The sequence below is a fragment of the Paroedura picta genome, chromosome 1, assembly GCF_049243985.1.
Source record: "Paroedura picta isolate Pp20150507F chromosome 1, Ppicta_v3.0, whole genome shotgun sequence".
Lineage (NCBI taxonomy): Eukaryota > Metazoa > Chordata > Lepidosauria > Squamata > Gekkonidae > Paroedura > Paroedura picta.
Genome location: NC_135369.1, coordinates 98,927,049 through 98,951,690, shown reverse-complemented (window position 1 = coordinate 98,951,690; position 24,642 = coordinate 98,927,049). Strand labels below are relative to the sequence as shown.

The following is a 24,642-nucleotide window of genomic DNA, read 5'->3' as shown; positions in this document are numbered from 1 at the left end:
GAGGAAGGCCAGCCTCCCTTACAGGCACTGCCAGTGGAGAGCCATCTCTGGTGGCCCTGCTCAGTGGCAGGGCTGCTCCATGGTTCGCCTGCTTTGCAGGGAGTTGGAAGAGGAAGGCCAGAGACACTAAGAGGTGCTGCATCTGGAGCGCCGACCCTGGCAGCCCTGCTCACTGACAGGGCTGCTCAATGGTCCTCCTGCCCATCAGGGAGCAGGAGCTGGCAACCAAGAAGTCCACAGTGCAAGCATTCACGTTGGTACCCATTGCTCTCCTGGGTGCAATGAGCTTTGCCTCTAGTTAAATAATATTACAGGCAAACCACTCACATACCACATGTGGCTTTATGCAAGAGAGGTAATAAAATAATAAGTTGGAAGTACAAAGTAAACAGAATTTTTATAGCTTTCCTGTGTATGCTGAACTTATTGTCAAAAGTTTTCAGATATAACCTCTACACTTCAGAATCTGTACATTATTCTACACAGTGGAAAAGTACCTAATTTCTTTTAAATCCTGCATTATACTCAATACTAGGGGTAAAGCCCATTGTATGGGCTTTGCATGGGCACTGGTGGGGCCGGGTGGCTCGCAAGGCTCCCTGCGGGCCCTCGGCCATGGCGTCACTCTCCTCAACCCCCCTCCTTCCGATGTCCCGGCTTCAGCACGGTGACAGAAGCAGACCTGGAGCGTCTCTGATGCGGCGGGCCTTCCCGCCACCCCTCTCCCTGCCCAAGGTCCCTGGCTCACCACCGGGAAAGTAGCAGGGCCTCTGCGTCTTCAACACGGCAGCCCTGCTTCTTTCCTGACGGCAAAGCCTCTTTCCCTGGCCCCTCACCTTGGAGTCCCGGATAGGCCAACTGGCTGTGTGCAGCTCCCAATTGGCCACTTGGCCCCGGACTGACTCTTGGACGGGCCAATCGGGAGCCGCTTTGTGGCTCTGGATTGGCCCCTAAGAGTTTTTATCATGGACTCGCACCACCCCTTTCTCCTCCCACCTAGGCCTTACTGTTTTATTTTTACCTCTCTGCAGAAGCGGTTTACAGATATAATTTTAGAAAACAAAATAAAGGAATAGAGGGGAGGGGATACAAAAGAAGAAAAGAGATAACAAAATTGAATACATTATAGTCAATATTTTTGACTTAAATTCTACCTATTCTACATAATGTTTATCAAGGCAGATGGGGAGGATAGATGACCCAGTGACAATCAAACCAAGCATCTCTCTGGTTAAACAAGTTATTGTCTGTGGCAGAGGGTTCTTTGCAAAACTCTACCATCAGCAGGACAGCATCATAGGATACAGTGGCCAGTAATAATCCATGCAATGGTCACCTTCAGGCTAGATTACTGTAATTCGCTTTATGCAGGGCTACTGTCATGCCTGCACATGCTGCACCACCTATTGACCACCAGAGGGCATTCAAAAGGCTGTAGCCGATCCAGATGCACTGTCCAGGCTAAGCACACTCCTGGTGCCACCTGGAGATCCTGCCAGTGAGGATTGTATCAAGGATTGGAGCCGTCCTGATTCTCTGAATGATGAGCAGCCTGGTCCAAGCCAGGCTCCCACCCAGCCTTACCTGCCAGCTCCCTTGAGACCTTGAGGGAAGACCCCATCTAGCCCACAGGACTTGCCAGAGCGGTAGTGATGGTGTGCAAATCTGACAGCTGCCAGAAGAACAGCTCAGCTATCAGAACGCTGTCAGTCCTGATGGGGCTCAGCTGAAGCTCTTTCCTCAGATGCTACAAGCCCTGCTACAAGCCCTCAACTAAAGGCAGTCAAGGATGTGCTGAAGGAGAGCCTTGGGGCAACCCTCTCTGTGGGTGCAATGTATGTGTCCCCTGCCCATCTGCGTAGACCAGCCATTCTCAACTTTTTTACTACTGAGAAACCCCTGAAACATTCTTTAGGCTTTGAGAAATCCCAAGAGTGGTATGATAGTAAAGACTATGGTTGGGAAGCATATTTGTGTACATGCCCACCCAGTGACCTCCCCTTCCCACCTCCTCCAGACCCATCGACCATTTGGCGTGGTGGTAGTTGATATGACCATTGTTGTTGTTAGTCATGTCTGACTCATCACAACCCCATGGACAATAATCCTCCAGGCCTTCTTTTCCTCTACCATTCCTTCGAGTCCATTTAAGCTCGCAGATATGACCATATATAATCTGATAAATGTTTATCAAATTAAAAATATATATATTAATTTTAAATAATTAACTCCCACTTATTTGCAAAACCCTTCCAGGGCCATCAAGAAACCCCAGGGTTTCATGAAGACCTTGTTGAGAAAGCATCGCCTAGTTGCTTGGTGTTCTGGTTTGGTACGGTGCGGCTCTGCTTGATTTGATTCCTGGTTCCTGAATTGGCTTGCTACTTGACTCCATTCCTGATCAGCTTTTGACTCTGCTCCCCACCTACTTGACCATGGTACAGCTCCAGAACTCTCTTTGGTAACTGACCCAGTCCATCTCTCCACTCTGCTCCCTGCTTCACACTCCTTGGTGAACTGTCTTCCTCAGGTTTTGACCCTACAGACTGGACTCTGAAATTGCCTCATGATTTTGTCTTAGCTTCCTGATGGAGGGTGTAATTAACTGGCTACCCCTGAAGTTGATCTACAAGCTTCAACTGGTCCAAATGTAGCTGCACAGATCCTTACCAGGACCCGTACGGTCATTATGTTTTGGATTGTCCACTGTACCTGGAGCCGAGAACCAAATATATTGAGAGATTTTTGAATGGCTAGAACTTCCCTGTGAATTTAGACAAAATGGTATTTTTATTATCGGATACCAACCCCCTAATCAGTTATGTCTCATTATTTGCACTAGCAGAAAGGAAAATTCGAGTCAAATTTACGCCAGAGAGCTAGAGACCTGAATTCTTTTTGTCTTCCATTATCTATGGACCACTGCATATATTGTTTTAATTGTTTTTATTGCTTTTTTGATATCAACTGATATGATATTGCTAACCTTGTAATGGTCTATGGCTGGAAACAATAAAGTCTTATACATACATACCAGGACCCAATAAAGAGCCCATATATGACCTGTGTTTTCCCAGCTGCAGTGGCCCCAGGTTGAGGATCAAATCAGATTCAATTACCGTAAAAGCCTCAAATGGTCTGGGGATCACCATATCTTTGGGATCACCTCTCCCAATATGTCCCCCAGAGGGAGCTGAGATCTAGTGGCCCTAGGGATGTCAAATTGGCCTTGACCAGATCCAAGGCTTTCTTGGCCCTGGCCCAGCCCTGATGGAATTTTCTGCTACAACATATCAGGGTCCTAATACAGAACCGTCCTGCTGGGGCTATGGTAGAGGACTACAGTAATATCTAGCTGCTGACTATTCCAGCAGCAGCCACCAGGTTATACTCCTCATTGAGGGCAACATTAAGTGGAATCTTCCTTTCCCATATAAGAATGCTATTAAAGACTGCTATTAAAGAATGCTATTAAAGCTATACAATTTAAAATGTTTTTACTGTATTTAACTAGTTATAAATTTTATTTTTGTATATTTTTAGAATATATGTATTTTATTGATTGACATTGTAATCTACCATGTCATTTTTAGGAAAGATGGAATAAAACTCAAAACATAAATAAATTAATATTTGCCCCTTCTGTGATTGAAAATCCCGGAGGTTAAGGTGGTAAAGAATCAGACACATTTAAGGTATGCAGATTAATGCTTAACGTACTTTTAAAAAGTTCGCCTGCTTTGACAAAAACACTGTCTTTTGATGACAACACTAAATTATATTTCTTCATACCAAGAAGTACTGAATACTAAGAATTGTTGAAATATCAAATGGGTAGAAGAAAAAAATTATGCAATCGAACAATAATATTCTTCTAAACAAAACATGAAGGGAGAACAAGAACATGGGAATCAATCCAATATGATTTCCATAGGAGCATAACAATATTATCTGAGGCTTTAAATTCATTATGTAAACTTACTTTTAACAAGAATGTAAGCTGTTTTTTCTGTGCTTCAAGTCGGAGGCTGGCCAATTTCCAGCGCTCCTGGATTTCTGAAAGTTCAGTCTGTAGGGCCGTTTCTGTCTCACCATCAGCAAAGAGCAATAGCTGTTTCCCTCCTTCTACGGTTAAAATGTAGCTCCCTTGCTGTCGAAGAAGGACTTTCTCTTTGAGCTGTGAAAATCAATTTTTCCCAAGCATTACTTTCATAATAGTTTCTATGATGGAACAGAAGTATCCTAAATCTCAAGCTGTAAACAACTATTAGTTTTTATTGTAAGTCAGTTTAAAAAAATGTTTATGAAAAAAAGCTGTTGAATCGGTTAAGGAAAAATCAATATTTACAATGCTGAGGTTTCTTAGAAGCAATATAATTTGATATTCCTCACTTTTCCAAGGCAAGTTATATCATTTCCCCTCTTGTCCTTGCTCCTTTTTCTCTATGCAATTCCTTTCTTTATTCTCAACTGCACTCTTTTCCAATACAGTCCCTTTTGCTACCACTACCATGGATCTACTTACTCAATGAGAACTATGGGAATAGGAATTGCACAGAACACGTAAGAAGGATTTCTATTATTATTCTTTTATTTTAAAATGTTATGAAGAAAGTTCAAAGAACCTTACATAGGACTCCAGCTAGTCTCCCATTCAGTATTGTTCACAACCACAAAATACTTAACTGCGGTAATGCTTCAGTGTCAAGTGCTTCTGTTATAACACAAAACCTCTATACTGTTGTCACTCATTCAGAAGGCAGGGGACTTTTATTTCCCTTCCCCTCCTCCTCATCAACAGGAGGTCTTAGCCTTCTCTTTCTTCTTTATCAGCATACCTGCAGGAAAGACTCTCTCTCTTCTTCTAGAGTTCTTTTATTCCTGTTACTAAAAATTCATAGCATTATAAGACCAATCCTAAGCAGGTCTACTTGGAATCCTGGTGAGATGTATTTAAGGAGGATTACTCCAAGGAAAGTGTTCTTGATATCTGCAATGTTTAGCCTATCTGAAGTTTACATTTTTAATTCAGCAGTACAAGTGCTATACAAAAATAAAGGGTTGCCTAGTGTGTTAGCTATGAAGCTCTCTAAAGAACAAATGTACTCGAAACCTGAAATAACAGCATAAGAAATTTGAGAAACAAACAGCAATTAAATATAAATCATGGGATATATCCATTCATTGTCAGATGTTATGCTATAGATGACAACTACTACGGGTACTTAAAAACAACCCTGTCTAGTATTTAGCTTTTATGCATGTCAACAACTGCAGTGAATTCCAGCATAATACAATTAATAAAACATTGCTTTAATGAAATGGATAAAATGTTCATTTATTCAGTTGGTTTGTCAAGATTTACCTGCATTTCATCCAACAGAGCTCTAGCTTGTTGCAGCGGAATGGGAACTTTGCCTAGCTCACACACAGTCTGAGAAGATACTTCCATTAGCCATTTGCACAATTTCTCAGCCATTTCTCTGTAGCGTTGCCATTGGTGGATCTGACTGTCAATGATGCCCCTCCGCTGCTGGGCTCTACGAATCACTCCCTGCCACTGGTTACTGAGCAGGGCCAGCTTCAGATTGAATTCATCCCTGCATTAAAAGAAAATACAAGATGAAAGATTGTGAAATCACCCATGAACTTGGACCAACAAACTGAATTCAGAAGGCTCTGGTGTGTACAAACTGACGATGTGGGGTTTAGAGTCCACTTGCCAGGATCTATTACTTAGTGGCTGAGTCAGTAGTAACTGTATGATCAGATTAGAAGAGAACTTACTTCATCTTTCCCTTGAATTAGCCTTAATTTTGAGATGTTTAAAATCATGCGATCAGAAAAAAATATTGAACTAACGTCTGTGGTGGCTAAACTTGCATAGAGGGCAACTAAAATAAGGAAGACCTGTGTGATATCGGAGTGAAGATAGTGTTACTAGCTACATTGTATTTTAATTTGAAATTTTATTAACTTCCATGGTTTGGAATCTTTTCCTATTTTAATCTTTGTATATCTAGTGTATTTGTATTGTAATGTGAATTCTGGAATAGTACCGAATTAATAAACTGAATACTGAGGCAGTTTGCTTTTAGGTTTTACTCTGCTCTGCTTCGGCCTCACCTGGAGTACTGTGTTCAATTTTGGGGACCCCAATTGAAGAGGGATGTAGAGAAACTGGAGCGTGTCCAGAGGAGGGCAACAAAGATGGTGAGGGATTTGGAGACCAAGACATATGAAGAAAGGTTGGGGGAGCTTGGTCTGTTTAGCTTAGAGAGGAGACGACTGAGAGGGCATCTGATAACCATCTTCAAGTATTTAAAAGGGTGCCATATGGAGGATGGAGCAGAATTGTTCTCTCTTGCCCCAGAGGGACAGACCAGAATGAATGGGATGAAATTAATTCAAAAGAAATTCCATCTAAACGTACGGAAGAAGTTCCTGACAGTTAATGCGGTTTCTCAGTGGAACAGGCTTCCTCAGGAGGTGGTGGGTTCTCCATATTTGGAAATTTTTAAACAGAGGCTAGATAGCCATCTGACAGAGAGTCTGATTATGTGAAGGCAAAGGGGAGGCAGGTTATAGTAGATGAGCGATTGAGATGTGAGTGTCCTGCATAGTGCAGGGGATTGGACTAGATGACCCATGAGGTCCCTTCCAACTCTATGATTCTATGATTCTATGATTCTAGGTTGTAGATTCCTTGGAGGTACTTGGACAGAATGGACACTGTGTGGGTCTCAGCCCACCAAAACAGGACTTCCTTTAAGGAGTGGGATCTGGTCTCTCCTTGCTGATTTACACTGGCCTTGTCTGTGGTGATGTTTGTGAGTATTAAAAGGTGAGAACCCTGTTTTTGAAAAGACAGTAATGCCATTAAAGTGGCTCTGATCTCCATCCAGTTTATGTTGTACCTGGAATGGTTTCACTTGCCCTACACCAAAAGCTGTTGACAGCATAATATCACTTGGCATGATGTGGGGAGGTGGATGACCAGCAGCATCTAATGACTTGATGTAACTTCTGGCATAACCCAAATGTAACACTATGAAGTTGAGCAATACCTAATATTGGTTAAACCATAGAGTTTGGGGCAAAATGCTAGAGAATCACTGGTGATGCAACAATGCCACTTCTGTGTTGCACTGGAAGTGACATCAAAGCTTTGATGTGATGTTAGTGCATTGCTGGTTACTCCCCCAAGTAAGTTTCCCACCAGCTGATAGACTCAAATTGGCAACCTAGTTTAAAGTACCACTAGTCCAGTTCCATCAGAAGATTTCACTTGGCTAAGAATGTTCTTGCTGCCTAAATCTTCCTTCTAAAAACATTTATCATCATCATCATCATTATATTTATTTATTTATTTATTTATTTATTTATTTATTTATTTATTTATTTATTTATTTATTTATTTATTTATTTACTACCCACCATTCCAGAACTGGCTCGTGGCGGGTTACAAATGTCCAATTAAAAACTCCATTAAAAACCCATTAAAATGGACATAAAATACAATAAACGAGACAACATGGTGGAAACCCCCCACCCCTCCCCTATAGAGAAGAAGAAGGAAGAACAAGATAACCCAAGCTGCTGTTTGACACCAGGGGGGCCTGGTCTGTTGACTGAAATTCAGAACTTACCCTCCCACAATTTCCAACATCTTCCAACATTTTATTAATTTCAGAAAAAAAGATCCCAGATTTTGAAAAATATCAATTTATTCTAGAACTAGTGAAAATGGTAATACTCAAATTGAAATGAGAATGAACCCTGAGCGCAAAAGTTGCTTGGTCAATTTTCTGCCAGAACTTAATTCTTATGAGGGTAGTAAATTATACTATTGCAAGGCAACTATCCTAGCCATTTTTTTTTTAAATTTGATTTCATCCAACTTACTTGCAGTCAAGAAGTTATCAATGGTAGGATATTCAAACAGGTATACAAAGAGATTGGGAAGAAAATAAAATAAGCAGCCCCCCACCACCTGGGGGTAGTCAAAACTCCAGAACAGGAAAATGGAGTGGAATTTACGATGCATATAAAATGACAAAATGCGTATGCTGCAATATGCATCTGACTCTACATTTCCCCCTGTTTAACACATGCACAGAGAAATTGTTCAGAAAAGCAAGGATGTCTTGAGATACTCTGAAGCATTTTTGTAGATATCTGAAACCACAGAGTAGCATCATGCAAAATGGCACAAAAACAAAGCATCCAGTTCTCCATATCCCTACCTGTCATCCACCTGTCCTTGCTCAAGAAGATGCTGACCATCAGCAATGATGGAATGTAAGATCTGCTGGCGACTAAACATCTCTGCCTGGAATAGCTAGCACATAAGAAATTAACAAATTACTATCAAATAAGTTTGAAAGTCTGGACTGCAAAAGAAAAGGCCTCCAATGCATACATAATATCATTCTTCTTTGAAGTATGTTTTTCTACAAAATGCTGCTGTATTGAGAAATTCTTAAAAGCATTGTGGGAAAGTCTCAAAAAGTGATCGGATAGAGTAACAACCAACCTAGGGGTGCAGTTTTACAAAAATCTGGATGATGAACTAAGAAACTAGGATAAAAATGTACTGCTGAAGGAGTAATTCTTCAGAAGAAGTACAGAAGGAGATCTTCTGACCTTAGGTCTGTGCCTTAACATATTATTATTGTTAACAATAAACTATGCTTTATAAGTACAGTATTCATTATGATATTTGGTGTGTGTGCACAAAAGTACAAAAGTATTTGTTATATTTGGTGTGTCTGTGTGGGGGGGTTAAATTTAAACTAGGTAATTTTTATACATTAAGGGAAAAAAGACTTTTAGGAGAAATACCAAGAAAGCTCTGAAAATATTCAGCAACTCTGTATCGATAGTCTGTTCTTGAAAGCCCTCTTGTGGCAAATGCTGCCATGGCCCTGAAGCACGCAGCAGCCATTGTGGGAGCAGGGGAGCCAGACAACAAAAGAACAAGATGGGGTCACGTGCCAGGCGCATGGAAGGCTCACTGAGATGCACTTGTGAGCTGCGTACATGTAAGTGGATGGCCTTGAGTGGGGTAGGGGGATAAAAGGTGACTGGTGTACTCATGCGGTCTCCTTGCCATTTGCTGCCCAGCCGCTTACTGTTTCCACTGCTTGCTGTTCGGAAGCCTGCCGTTTGCCCGACTCACTCTTATCCAGTGCCAGGTAGCCTGCAAAGTATTGTTTTGGTTGCTTGGGGGGCAGGTTGCAAGGGAGGAGGCTGGTTGCGGTGGGTGCTCTTCAGCTCCAGACGCTGCTTATTAAATCAAACAAACAAGAAAACACCCCCCCCCCTCCAGAACAGCCCGGAGTTCCAAGTCGCATGTTGAATGGCCGATGCAACCAAGTGAAAGAGGAAGGTAGGAGGTGGGTCATAGGAAGCCTCCTTGGCTGCCCCCGCAACAACTGGGGCGGTGGTGGTTCATGAGACCTGATTAACACTGTGGCATGAACAGTGGGCAATGGCCAGGCCTGCAGGGAAAGTTGTTGGTTGTCGGTCCTCATCAAGGAGGATGGTGCACTCGGACCACTGGACCTCTACTTTGGCTTCCTGGTTGACACATCGCAGTGGCGTGGCGTGGGCCCTGGGGGTCAGTCTCAAGTGCAGGTGATCTCTCTGGCTCCAGGAAAACACTGGAAGCTGCTCCCTGTGTTCTGGGGAGGCTGGTCAGGCTCGCCCTCCTCGACTGCCAAGGTGTTATAGGTGGACTTGCCAGCCAGGGAGGTAGCCCATGGCTTGGTGCAAGTTGAGGAGTATGCCAGGATCTTGTCCATAGGTGGCTGCAATGCAGTGGATGCTACACAGGAAATCTGGGGCCCCTTCAGGGGTATGGGGGATGCTTTGGAAGGTATGTCTGGTCTCTGGTCTTCCTATCCCTTTCCTTTTGGCTGGAATTTTCTTATTGCCATGCCTCCATCCAGTGAGGGATGCAGGCCTTTTGGAGAGTCAGTCTGGTATAGTGGTTAGGAGTGTGGACTTCTAATTTGGTAAGCTGGGTTCAATTCTGCATTCCCCTGCATGCAGCCAGCTGGGTGACCTTGGGCTTGCCATGGTGCTGATAAAGCTGTTCTGACCGAGCAGTGATATCAGGGCTCTCACAGCATCACCTACCGCACAGGGTGTCTGTTGTGGGGAGAGGAAAGGGAAGGTGACCGGCTCTGAGACTCCTTCGGGTAGAGAAAAGCGGCATATAATAACCAACTCTTCTTCTTTTCATGGTTCTCCTTCAATGAAGGAGGGGATGGCTAGCACAGTGCTGCCCATCTGACCCCAGATTTTGCTCCATGGGGCTTTGAGAGGGGGTGAGGGCTATATCCTTCTTTGGGGCATCTAGGGCTTTGCTCATGCGGGGGGATGGACCCTCCTGGGCTCAGCTCAGGGTGGGGGCAGCCGGGCAGCAAGAATGGAGGACCTTCAAATAGGCCCACCTCTTGGCATCTGGGCCAGCAGTCTGGATTAGCATTGTCCCATTTCCAAATGCAATACTTCAAGTTGCTGGCCCTGAAAGTGAATTCATCCCCGGAGTTCCCAACAGAACTCTGGAACCTTGGAGACTTCTTGTTCAGGAGGGCTTGAATAGCACCCTGGCTCCCTTGATGTATCGGGCATATTTGGTGGCTGTGGTGGGATACCTAGCCTGCGCTCAGGGCTGGGTATTTCATCACTGCCCACTGAAGAGTCAGTACTGCGATACCTTGCCCACCTCTGGTTACATGGTTGTTTGGCCTGGACACTGAACATCCCTTGTGTCTGGTCTTTCATTTATCTGCAAGTTGGGGCTAGTGGGAGCTGCTGTTGCTGCATGTGGTCCAAAAGACTTTGCAGAGAGAGCATCGAATGGCACCCAGATCCTCAACATCCCATCTTGGTGGCAATGCTCAACGACTTGGTGTCTCAGTTGCTGATTGTGTGCTCTTCCAGCTTTAAGAGCTTGCTGTTTAGGGATCCTTTTGCACAGGCATTCTTTGGTGCCTTTTGCATAAGCAAGCTGGCACCAGCATCTTGTTTTGATGGCTGGAATAGAGCAATCCGGGTGCAAAGCATGTGTTTGTTGAGGTCCCAAGTACAGATTTGAGTGGGCAGGTCTAAAACTGATCAGGTGGGAATGGCTCTGTCATGGTTCTCACTGCTACTGGGGGGACATCTCCTTGCCCGGTTCAGAGTGTGTTGGAATTGCTTGAGATATGCCCATCAATGAAGGGGAGGTTCCTCATTGACGAGGATGGCACATTTCCAGTGTCTGTCACATTTCCAGTTTTCAGCCATCCTATGCCTTTGCCTTGAGAGGCTGGGTTTGTCATCTGCAGATTTCAGCTTACATTCCTTTCAGACTGGGGCTGCCACAAAGGCAGCCTCAGTGCCAAGCGCATTAAGGCTCCAGATTGCTGGCATTCAAATGCTTTCTAGTCATATGTGCAGCCTAATATGGGTTTGTGATCACTATCTTTGCAGGTTTGAGTTGTCATCAGAAGCAAATTTGGACTGTGGGTCATCTTTTGGGAAGTGAGATATGCAGTCGCATCTGGTTAGGGGACTGACCTCGGCCTGGGAGGTGACTTCGTTATTCATTGGCATGGGATCCGGGGAATGCATTGGTTGTCTCTGTTGCCTGTTATTGAGTGCCTGCTGGTGGAACATGGGCAGCTGGACATCATCATCATTTAGCTAGGGGGCAATGACTTGCCATTCACTCCCAGATTGGACTTGTTGGCAGCAATTATGTGGGACTCCCTCATCATTTAGAAGCTCTGTCCTGGGACATTCATGCTGTGGTCTGATCTTCTCAAACGGCATGCATTGCATGGGGCACTAGGCCCCAGGAATGTGGATTTGGCAAGGTGCAAAGTGTGCAGGATAGCGGTGAGATCCTGCATGCCGGGCTTCTGTTCAGTGCTACCTCACCTGGTCATTGTTTTTGGCCTGGATGCCTTGTTTTGGAAGGTTGGTGTTCATCTATCAGACTGAGGACTCAACCTTTGGCTGGGTGATATCAGAGCCACCTTGCAGGGGCTCATTTTTGCCTGCGCACTGGTAGGAGCGGGGGGTGAGTCAGCTCAACCTTGCTCGATGGCTGTTATTTTGGGGGGGTGGATCCTAGGGGACAGAACTTGCACCGGTGGACCAGGTTGATGGCCAGTTAAGAGACTGCTCATGTGAGTGGGGCCCACTTCCCAGTTGGAGAGGCAGCTACTGCACATGATGAAGTGGGCTAGAAGGAGTTCTAATAGAGGCTGATGCCCATGGTGCCTTCCTGTGCCAAACTTCCCCAGGGTACAGCAGGCCTGACAGTTAGGGGGAGTTTGATCAGGAGGGTCGCTCAATACCCATGGGTGGGCCTGCTGCATTTCCCTCTCTGTGGGGCTGCAATCTGCTGGCTGTGGCATGGGAGGGATGTTATGATCTTCCCGCCCTTTGGTGTGCCGATGCCCATGTAGTTATTCAATAAGGCTGTGGCCTTGTTTATACCAACGCATAGCTATGGTTATGTGTTTTCTTTGTATGCCAGATAATGTCTCCTGCTGCCTTGCAACAAACTTTATTCATTGTAGTAAGCTGACAGATGAGCCCATCATATCTCAGAAGCTATGCACAGTTAGGCCTGGATAGTAAGTGGGTGGGAGACTGCCAAGGAGTCCTGGGTCACTACGCAGAGGAAGGCCATGGCAAACACAATAAATCAGCTGTAACTTGATGGCACTTTTCATTACCTTTAACAAGAAAATCTTCGAGAACCATTAAGCACCCCATATTAATATAACCTAGGATATCCTGCTTTGGTAGAGAATTCTTCCTGTGTTGATGAGAATGAGGACTCCATACATACTGGCAAGAAAATCCGCAGTCATGGTTCCAAAACCCTGGGAAACCTCTTAGTCCCGTTCTATTATCATCTTCTTCCATCAGGCAAAAGCTTATTTTATATGGTAGCCCTTCAGTGATCCCTCCTTCCTTCTCTATATTTTAATTGTTGGGTTTTCTTTTGTATTTTTAGCTTTGGTTTTAACAATGTGCTTTTGTTTGCCTTTAAAAGTTTATAGGACATATGTTTATTAGGTATGCTTTTAAGCTGTTAGCTGCCTTGGTGGCCATGTTGAGGGCAGAAAGACAGGGTATAACATTCTTAAATGAAAGTAACTCATATTAGAACAGATCCATCCATCTGTAGTTCCTTTTATCAGATTCCAGTTGTGAATATCACTCCCAAGCTGTGAATAACATTTATATAGTTCTGATGCACTAATGGGATACCAGTTAGCTGAGCCAAACATACTGTGGAAATAACCATTTGACAAAGTAACATTTAAAATAAATAGAGACCCGTTATGATTTTTTAAATAGAAACCCCTCAAACTATACATCCTCTTACATGGTAGAAATCCATCTCCAAGTTGGGCATATATGTGGCATTTTTTCCTTCAGAAAATGTTGTAGATCACATATTACTTTTCACCACCTTTTCCGTCGTACTTAAGTGGTGTTTCATGTGAGCTAGGAACTACTAGATCTTATCACTATGTTTATAAATGGACCTTATTAATATATTGCTATGTTTGTGACTGTGGAGAAATTACCAGTTAACATCTATGCATTCTCTGATTACATGGTACCCTGTTAATAAGTGAACGAGTGGGCTGACAGATCAATACTGTAAACAACTCTCTCAGTATTGTGTCAAGGCAACAATCTTTCATTGGGACTTGCCTCATGTGCCCTCTGCTGCTCCAAAAGAAGCTGGTAGCTTCCTGAAATCTCCACAGCCAGTTTCTGCTCAGTCTGAACCAAAAATTCCATCCAAGTCTCACATTTTTCTAGGAAGGTCTGATGCTGCAGCATGAAGGACTGTAGCTTACTGCAAATATGAAAGGATGATTCAGTAATGTCCCTCTAGGTTTGCTAAAACAAACTCAGAGTTTCCTAAGGGAGCCATTTCAATCCTGGCATTTTAAAAAAAAACATCACTGACTTCATCATGAGATAAAAGGTAATTTAAAAAGGTAGATAAAAGGTAATTTAAAACAACCCACAGATATAAAAACACACGTTTCTGTTTGCCTATTTCCTCAGTTTGCATGTTAGCAAAGTATGTTCTTTTCATTTGAGATGGGTCTTTATTTCATAAACAGAAAGCTACAGGTTAGTATATTTCAACAAATGAAGGGATTCATTTAAGAAATCACAGCAGAATTTTGTTACAGTAATTGCAGGAAAGCAACAGGCTGATTAAATATGCATTTTAAACTGGTGATCAGCAGTTGCTTATGTGGGTAACAAACTTTTCTTATCCAGTATCATAGGTGAGAATGCTGGATGGATGCGTGTGCAGACTTTTATCTGATGGATAAAGTCAAATTCTATTGGTACGCTCCCAGTATAGGTTTCATTTAACATTGAAAGTATAACTAATCACCACATAGGGGGGTATGAATTAATATTTCCTGCTCAAGACTGGCTTATCACCGAAGTGTTGCCTTTGGTTTGGTGCTAGTTTTCCTTTTTCTGTAGAATGCAATGTCATGGCTGGAGGCAAGCAGACAGGGAAGGCAAATGGGAAGCTGGTAGGCAGACAGTGAGGCAAATGGGGACAGGCATCTGAAACTGAGGTTTTATATGATTAAGTGAAACTCTGCCAGCCCTGTGAATCACCTAACATCTGAGGAATCAATAACTGCAGTTCTGTTACAAAGGGATTTCAAAGGGAAATTAGAAAAAGAGACTGTTGAATTGCAACTAATAATTAAGTTCAAGACAATGCATCTACCTGGAATTAATCAAGACCTAGGTTTCCTGTCTCATTACAAATGCTGATTTATTGATGCCCACTACTCACCTGCATATCACATCCTGTTACTGCACAACAAAATCAGAGTCCAGTGACACCTTTAAGACCAACAAACATTTATTGTTGGTTTTAAAGGTGTCACTGGACTCTAATTTTGTTGTGCTGCTTCAGACAAACCAACACAGCTACCCACTTGAATCATACCTGTTACTGTCATTCCTCCACCACAAGCCAGTTATGGGAGTGGTGGTATAAAATCAAATCAACAACAACAACAACAACAACAACAACAACAATCTGCTATTGCCATTTGCTTGCTAATGTAATTCAGCATTTGAAATCACCCTACTCTCCAAGGTATATGAACAGATAGACTCACATTCTAGCTGTGAGCAGTGACTCGTGAAAGCACATGCCCTGTCACAAATTTTGTTAGTCTTTACTGGACTCTTGCTCCTTTCTGCTGCAATACTGCTAATTCTCAATGGTAGTTCTGAAGCTTGGAGAAAACAGGCTAGTGGTTTCATCCGCTAGTAAATTACCCTGTTGCTGAGAAGAGTAATGTGTCTGGCTTCCATTGCTTAAGTTTCTGATCTGGTGGCTTGCACGTAGTTTACACTGCTTGCTGTGAGTCACAGTTTTATAGAACATGGCCCATCCAGTTCACTTCTGTGTCACACAGACAGATTCTGCACAGGCAGAAAAGGCTAAGAGGGCAGTCATATGAAAGCGGGGATCAGCCCCACTTCCATTTGATGCAGCCACTGCACAAGCCCTCCTGGGCCCTCCTGGGCCCCCTCAGATCGGGCCCTCAATTGCCCTGGGCTAGGGGAACCCAGGAGAATCTGTGTCTCCTTAGCCACTGTGGGGGCCAACAAGGCCTGCCGCAGCTCTGCAGTAATGCACAGGCAGTGGCCTGGCATGGCTGCTACCCTGCAGGATGGGCTGCAGTGGCCAAAACTCAGGTGTCATCGACAGGCTCACCAATCGGGTTTCAATTTGGCAGTAGTCTTTGGCAGGATGCTCTTTATTTTTTGCCCCCGAGTTAATGTATAGTGGGGCTTATGTACAGAGAATTCCATCTTTTGCCAGAGGAATGAGTTCAATAAACTGTTACATCTATCTGAGCCCTACAAAAGTCTAAAAGTTATATAAAAAAAACAACTAGGATATAAAATTGATATATATTACCATTCTGCATGTATATGGTCATTTATAACTGTTACCTGAATCTTTCTGTAGATTGTGTAGAGATCATGGACCAATGTCTATTCAAATTTTGCATTCTTTTGATTTCCTTATCATTCAGGGGTAGCCTATATCCCAGCTCATTTAGATGATCCAAGTCTGATGTCATGCTGCTGAACTTTAACATTTGGCGCTGCAATGAATAAAGGAATAAGTAGAAAAGCATAGTTTTGATGAATAACATGGAATGTTATATATTTCCTTCTGTGTGAGATGCTTGTTGTATTTTAAGTAGAATTTTAAGTAGAATTAAGTAGAATGGCTATCCAAACTCCTCAAATCTACGAATAGCTACCCATTTGTAGGAATGAATGACATGTCAGTGAATACCATCGCTTGTATTAAAACAGACTATCAAGATCTAGGGAGGAAGCTCAAGCAAATGGGGGCACAAGTGGTATTCTCTTCAATCGTGACTGTCAAGGGAAGAGGAATACATTGGCAGAGGAAGATAATGGAGGTGAATCACTGGCTGCGTAGTTGGTGCCGGCAGGAGAGATTTGGTTTCTGGGACCATGGGATAGGCTTTCCTGAGGAAGGCCTACTAGCACCTGATGGACTGCACTTATCGAAACTGGGGAAGAATGTGTTTGGCAGGAACCTGGGTAGATTCATCACTAAAGCCACAAGGGGAAGGAGACGATCAACATAGGGAGTGTATGGAAGGAAAACGATCGGGAGCAGCCCAACTGGCAAGGCCAGCTCATAGGGAACCAAAAGTAAAAGGATTATGTCTTTATACTAACGCCCGAAGCATGGCCAATAAGAAGGAAGAGCTGGAACTTCTCATGCTGATGGAAAGGTATGATCTAGTAGGCATCACAGAAACTTGGTGGAATGATTCTCATGACTGGAATGTAATGGTGGATGGATATGAACTGTTCAGAAAAAATAGAATAAATTGAAGAGGTGGAGGAGTGGCACTGTATGTGAGGAAAGGGCTTACCTGTCAGGAAATTCTAGTGAAGGAGAGCATATCTACAGTGGAAAGCATCTGGGTGAAAATAAGTGAGGGGAAAACAAACAGTGTGGTGGTTGGTGTCTGCTACCGACCGCCTGACCAACAAGAGGATGTTGATGCTGCACTTTGTGAGCAGCTTGAGAAAATATCCAAGCGGCAGGACCTTGTCATCATGGGTGACTTCAATTTCCCAGATGTGTGCTGGGAAACAAACTCTGCGAAGCGTCCTCAGTCATGCAACTTTCTGACCTGCCTGGCTGACAATTTCATTTGTCAAATGGTAGATGAACCCACAAGAGGTTCAGCCATACTGGACTTAATACTGACCAACAGGCAAGAGTTGGTGGATGAGGTGAAGGAGATGGGGACCCTAGGGGGAAGTGACCATGTCCTCATAGAATTCCTTTTGAGATGGGGAGCCAAGGAAGTTTGTAGCCAGACGCGGATGTTGGATTTTCGTAGCGCAAACTTTAATAAACTCAGAGACATGATGAGTGTCATACCATGGACAAGAATGCTGGAAGGGAAGGGAGCATGTGAAGGGTGGGCGCTACTCAAACAAGAGCTATTGCATGTTCAATCAATGACTATCCCAGAAAGACGAAAACGCTGTCGGAGCTCTAAGAAGCCTATTTGGCTGAACAGAGAACTTCAAGAGGAACTAAGAAAGAAAAGGAAAATGTTCAGGAAATGGAGGGAAGGACAGAGCTCTAAAGAAGAGTATCTACAGGTTACTAGACACTGCAGATCAATCATCAGAATGGCCAAAGCTGAGAGTGAGCTAAGATTGGCCAGGGAAGCCCACTGTAACAAGAAAAGATTTTTCAGTTATGTGAGGAGCAAACATAATTTTACATCTGGGTTTATGCACATCTAGAGATGGCAGTAGCCAAGGGATAGTGTCTGGGTGGCAGGTTAACATGGACAGAGAGGTTGTCGAGAGGCATTTAGCTGCACTGGATGAGTTCAAATCCTCTGGGCTGGATGAAATGCACCTGAGAGTGCTCAAAGAACTTTCCAGAGAACTTGCAGAACCCTTGTCCATCATCTTCGGGAGCTCTTTATGGACTGGAGATGTCCCGGAGGACTGGAAGAGAGCAAATGTTATTCCAATCTTCAAAAAAGGGAGGAAGGATGTCCTGGGAAAGTACAGACCAGTGAGTCTGACCTCTGTTGTGGGAAAGATAATGGAGCAGATATTAAAGGGAGTGATCTGGAGGACAATTTGGTGATCCAAGGAAGTCAGCATGGATTTGTCTCCAACAGGTCCTGTCAGACCAACCTGGTTTCCTTTTTTGACCAAGGTTTGCTGGATCGTAGAAATTCGGTTGATGTAATTTACTTGGATTTAATAAAACTTTTGATAAGGTTCCCCATGATGTTCTGATGGATAAATTGAAGGACTGCAATCTGGATTTTCAGATAGTTAGGTGGATAGGGAATTGGTTAGAGAACCGCACTCAAAGAGTTGTTGTCAATGGTGTTTCATCAGACTGGAGGGAGGTGAGTAGTGGGGTACCTCAGAGCTCGGTGCTTGGCCTGGTACTTTTTAACATATTTATTAATGATGTAGATGAGGGGGTTTGCAGATGACACCAAATTGGGAGGACTGGCAAATACTCCAGAAGATAGAGACAGAGTTCAACGAGATCTGAACACAATGGAAAAATGGGCAAATGAGAACAAGATGCAATTTAATAAAGATAAGTGTAAAGTTCTGCATCTGGGTCAGAAAAATGAAAAGCATGCCTACTGGATGGGGATATGCTTCTAGGTAACACTATGTGTGAACGAGATCTTGGGGTACTTGTGGATTGTAAACTAAACATGAGCAGGCAGTGTGATGCAGCGGTAAAAAAGGCAAATGCCATTTTGGGCTGTATCAACCAGGGCATCACATCAAAATCACAAGATGTCACAGTCCCATTGTATACGGCACTGGTCAGACTGCACCTGGAGTACTGTGTGCAGTTCTGGAGGCCTCATTTCAAGAAGGACGTAGATAAAATTGAAAGGGTACAGAGGAGAGCGACGAAGATGAACTGGGGCCAAGGGACCAAGCCCTATGAAGATAGGTTGAAGGACTTGGGAAAGGTTGGATACACACTTTTCTTAGATGCTTTAGAATGCTTTGGGCTGATCCTGCATTGAGCAGGGGGTTAGATTAGTTGGTCTGTATGGCCCCTTCCAACTCTATGATTCTATGCATTTTAGATTATGAATTCATACACTCCAATAATAAAACACAACAGAAAGTTTGCAAGACAATGTATTTGCATTTGAAAAAAACAGTTAATAGTTAAATATTTGCCAAATATTTCCTTCAAATATTACTTTGTATTGACCCATGCTGCTTAAAAATCCAGCCATGCTTGCAAATGACCATGTACTTTGTAAAATAAGGTGGCAAAGGCCATGAAAATGATTACTGGCAATATTTTAGGCTGTCTTGTAAAGAGCTTCAGACACAGAAAGGGGAAAAAGGAATGTCAGATGGTTTGTAAGTAATGTATTCTGCTGACTGCAGTGGATGCCTGAATCTTGATGGTGTTCCATTTTCAAGATATAATTCCTAACAAGTTGAACAGTAAGACTGTCCAGTATTATTAGGTACAAATTCTCATATTTCAAAAGGCACCAGTGCAGCTGATTTCAATGGGATAATGATGTACATATTTAAATAACTCATCTGAACATGATCAGGCATAATTTTACTTGGCACATGCCGAGCAGGGGGTTGGACTAAATGGCCTGTATGGCCCCTTCCAATTCTATGATTCTATGAAATCATACATCTGACTTAGAAATAATGGCTATTTACTCAGGGTAAAACATTCATATATATAAACATTGCTGGTCTACTGATAACATGTTTATTTTTCATTTTTATCCCAGCAGAGAATATGAATTTTCCTTGACAGCATCTTTACACTATTTTCTGGGCCAGATATGTTCCAGTAAGGATGAAATCCTAATCCTACTTGATAAAGCATGGTTTAAATTACAAGATGAATTCTGAATGTAAAATGAAAGGATTTTTTCTCACTTTAAGGTCTTCCATCCTGTTTTGGATTGTGGACAGGTCTGAGGAATGACTTGGGTCTTGTGCTTTCAATACTTCTTCAGCTTGCGTTATCCAGCCCTCCAGCCCTCCTAAGCTCTTAGTAAATGTCTGATAGTCTTGCACTCCAGCCTTAGGTTTATAGAAACAGGTTAATAAAATGCACAATATTAGTTTCTTTCTTAATATACTTGCTTCTTACATAATTGTATAACAATAAAGTGATATTTTGTATTTGTTTCTTTTTCTTCATGGTTACATTATGAAGAAACATAGCACATTTACTCATGGCAGTTAAAAAAAAAGAGTTGAACCTTTTTGCTTAGAGATGTGGTTGGATCCAAGACTTCCATTTTGCTAACAGCTGAGCCTTCTTCTGACACAAGAAACATTCAAATAACACTAGGAGCCTTGTTCCAATGGAAGAGACATATTCGGCTAAGGGAATGCTCTTTGTACTGAGGGAATGTTCCACTGTTAGTGGAATGGAATCTAAAGATCCATCTCATGCTCAAAAAAAAAGGTTAATCAACAATGCAGCATGTGCTACGTGAGACAATAATACAGGAAGCTGCAAATCAGTATAAAAAGGACACACAAAATAATCCTAAAGATTTTCCATCCTAAAATTCCATCGCACTTTCTTCATAGAGGTGCTAAAGGCAGGCCAAATATTATGATTTGTGAAAGAGTGTCACCACCAAGGGTGAACTGTGTTGAAAAAATTAATGGAAAAAAACTTAGTGGTATTTTTTGTGTGTTACTTTAACTGATGTAAGCTGCTGCGAGCCTGGGAGCAGTGACCTATAACAGAGGTCCCCAACCCCTGGTCCAGAGACGAGTACCAGTCTGTGGATCAGTCGGTACCTGACCATGGCTCTTCCTCATCCTCCTCCCCGGCTGCCGCCGCAGGAGCTGCCCTACCACTCTGCCACCGGCTCACCTTTGGTGTTCTCCAGTGGCCATCATAGCTGGGGCTCCCCCTCGGCATGGCACTGCACAGCTGCTGCTGGCAGCGCACCCCAGCGGGCGGAGGGAAGTTAGGGGCACCGGCGGGAAAGCAAGTGGAGCAGGGGTTCAGGCAGCAGCAGCGTCCCTCAGCAAAAGCCTACCTCCCCCCCCAGCCTCAGTAAAATTGTCAGGCGTTGACCGGTCCCTGGTGATAAAAAGGTTGGGGACCACTGACCTATAAGACCAATCAATGATTCTTTGATCTGATTGGCTCATTGTATAGATAATCCAAATAAAACCTGGATTTTTCTGACTTTTATTCAGATATATTCAGCTATACTAATCAGCTTGGGTGGCAGGAGTTCTGCTGATCCTCTCTGAGACCTCCCTGCCACATACAGATCCTGAAGACAGCTTCTGCTGTACAACAAGTTAAGCCACCCGGCAGCAGAAGTCCTCCCAGTTGGGTCTGTGTACAGTGGGGAGATCCTTCCCAGCTCCATGCAGATCTTGCAGATAGCTTCTAAAAGGGATTAGAGATTTGTGGAGAATAGGTCTACCAGAGGAGCCATGGTGACTGAAGTAAACCTCCACATTCAGAGGCACTAATCTTCTGAATCTCAGAGCCAGGAGGCAACATCAAGGAAAGGCCTCAGCCTCTATGGACCTTCAGAGGAACTGGCTGGCCACTGTGTGAAACAGGATGCTGGACGATATGGACCACTGGTCTGATCCAGCAGGTCTCTTATGTTCTATCAAGTAATATTACAACCAAGATAAGAATGCTATTTCTGTTAGAATGGAATTTGGGCACAAGTGGTATTAGTAACAATGATATTTTAACTCAGGTGACCTGACTGTTCAAGTGTATATATAAATTACATCTAGAGGAAGGCATTAGGAGGTGAAGAGAATTGTGTTAAAGGAACGAAGCAAAGTCTTCCTACCTGCAATATAGACTGCTGCCTGCTAAGAGCCTGTTCTAAAGCAGACACATTCTGGCTCAAAGAATGCTGACCAGACTGGATAGCTGCTGCAGCAGAAGAGTCCACCTGTTGGTTCAGCTGTTCTCCCAGTTCAAGTAGAACAAAGAGAGAGTCTTTCACTGTCTTCATCCCTTTAAGAAGATCCTGTAAAAAATGTCATTATTAAAATCCTGGAATAAAATTGCAGCAAGCAATCAAATCTGTCACCCTGAATAATGTACCAAGTAGCTTCTGAAAGGTGAATTTTGCAATATGCAAAATTGAGGGCAAAAGAAGAAGGGGACGACAGAGAATGAGGTGGCTGGATGGAGTCACTGAAGCAGTCGGTGCGAGCTTAAATGGACTCTGGGGAATGGTAGAGGACAGGAAGGCCTGGAGGATCATTGTCCATGGGGTCGCGATGGGTTGGACACAACTTCGCAACTAACAACAACAACAACAACAACAACAATTAATGTCTACTTTAAGAACTTTGTTGCAGCTTCAAGCCAACAGCAGCACAGCCTTAAAGTCTGCCACACTTACATTGCAGTCATGAATCCAGGCAGTGACTTCATCATCACCAATATCTTTGCTAGATGCAGCCTTCAAAAGTTCATTTGTTCGTTCCTCATACTGCTGGACTGTGCAACTGCACTGCATGTAATAGGTCCTGTACTTTTGCCAGAGCTGAAGCAGGGCTTTACTAGAATGCAGCTGCTCTGCAATCTCTTCTAGAAGGTTGTTCCACCTGGAAGAAAAATATAAATTAAAGAGGAACTGACACACAAATGGACTATGAAAGAACTTTTGAGCACTGTTGAGGCTTAGTTTTGCAGGATCAGCTACCAATGCCATTTAGCTAATACCTACAGATTATGGGAAAGTGCCAAATACATCAACCATTATACTACATGCCAGTATGTATTTCTTATGCAGCATTATCCTATCTTTTCCTCTCATAAAAAACAAGCAAACATGCACATGACAATTCAGTTGTCATTTGAATTCTACACTTGATTATATGCTAATGCAGTGGTCCCCAACCTTTTTCGGGCTGGAGACCGGGGGGGGGGGAGAGGGAGGCCCGGGGACTGAGTGGGGGAGGGAGGCACGGGCACCAGCATGCTGGCGGGCACAAATATGCAGGCATGGCAGCTCCGCACCTGCGCCTGCTGGCACCCACGGCTCCCCCCCCCGCAGCGTGGCACTTGCTGCGCTGGGGCCCGGAAGCGATTAGCTGTCAAGGCGGCTGATCGCTCACGGTGCTGCAAGCACCACACCGCAGGGGGGGAGGGAAGCCCGGGGGTCGGGGAAGACTGTGCTAATTCATTCATATGTATCTTTAGCATCCTAGTTTCACTGGATTAGGGTGTCATTTTCATCATTTGAAATATTTTCAAAGTAATTATTGATAATTTCACAGTATACTAAAATATTTTCAGTGGCTGCATAGTTGGTGCAGTAGCTGGTGAATCAGTGGCTGTGTAGTTGGTGCCGGCAGGAGGAATTTGGTTTCTGGGACCATGGGATAGGCTTTCTTGAAGAAGACCTACTAGCACCTGATGGACTGCACTTGTCGAAATTGGGGAAGAATGTGTTTGGCAGGAACCTGGGGAGATTCATCAGGAGAGCTTTAAACTGAAGCCACAAGGGGAAGGAGACGTTCAAGCTCATAGGGAACCAAAAGTAAAATGATTCAGATGCCTTTATACTAGGTAGGTAGGTCTTATTTTGGGGGGAGGGCTTATACAACTGGTACATGAAAAAGTACCGGTAGGTCTTATTTTTGGAGTAGGTCTTATTTTCAGCGAAACGGCATTAAAAGCAAGACCAATCCTATCAATTTCACACTACTACAATACTAGGATTTTGCTACAGATTTGATTAAAAGAAAACACTTGGGGCCATTTCGCACGGCTTCAAAGTAGCAGAATGGTTACTATTTGGAAACGCTACTAATTTGCCATAACCCACGACGTCGTAGACAATCTGCAACAATCCTGAAACCAATCAGCAAAAAGCGCTTCGTTGTGGCGCTTTCAGGGGAATCCAGAAAAGTGGATTCACCCTCCGGATAGCGATACACTCCTGCAACCAATCTGCAACAGTAGCGCTAAAGACCTGTGCGTTACCATTGTTGCTGGTTCTTCAAAGTCCCTCCCCCTGGCTCTCTCCTCCAAACTTCCGGCGAAGCGATCGCCATTTTTTTTTCTCCGAGCGAGCGGGGATAAACGCACCGAGCGAGCGGGGATAAGCCTTTCTGTTTAGAGGCTTCCCTGGCTTCAGTCCTTCACCTTTAGTCACTAAGCACAAACCACTGAAAAGCCCGTTTGCTGAAATAAAGTCCCTTTATTTTTTACAAATAAATTCAGCCGAAAATCGTGCCCGTGAGAGGGGGGGGGATTTTTTTTTTATCACTCGAGGCAGCGTGCAAACGATCATACAATCAAACGACAGCTCACATTAGGCAGCTGGATGGGTCTCTCCGTAGCAACGAATCTACCTAGATTCGTTGCTATGGGTCATTTTTTTTAAAAAAAACCTTTCTTAAAGGGAAAGAGGCTGTTTGGGAGCATGCTAACGGCTGCCCATTGGCTGCTTGACGGCCAGGGGCGGGACGAGCTTGGCAATAGCGCTTCCT

At 43.6% G+C, this 24,642-nt stretch overlaps 1 protein-coding gene across 14 annotated transcripts in view; it reads right to left on the bottom strand.

Annotated features, from left to right (window-relative positions):
* SYNE1 (spectrin repeat containing nuclear envelope protein 1) overlaps positions 1–24,642 on the bottom strand; it is a 493,810-nt gene that overhangs the window by 86,658 nt on the left and 382,510 nt on the right. For all 14 annotated transcript variants that reach the window (XM_077349398.1, XM_077349413.1, XM_077349457.1 and 11 more), the window contains 8 exons: positions 22,545–22,749; positions 21,981–22,163; positions 20,068–20,214; positions 16,039–16,193; positions 13,735–13,882; positions 8,247–8,341; positions 5,366–5,600; positions 3,983–4,177 (listed from right to left, as the gene is read on the bottom strand). In XM_077349398.1, the coding sequence (XP_077205513.1) occupies positions 3,983–4,177; positions 5,366–5,600; positions 8,247–8,341; positions 13,735–13,882; positions 16,039–16,193; positions 20,068–20,214; positions 21,981–22,163; positions 22,545–22,749 (1,363 nt within the window). The remainder of the gene's footprint in view (positions 1–3,982; positions 4,178–5,365; positions 5,601–8,246; positions 8,342–13,734; positions 13,883–16,038; positions 16,194–20,067; positions 20,215–21,980; positions 22,164–22,544; positions 22,750–24,642) is intronic.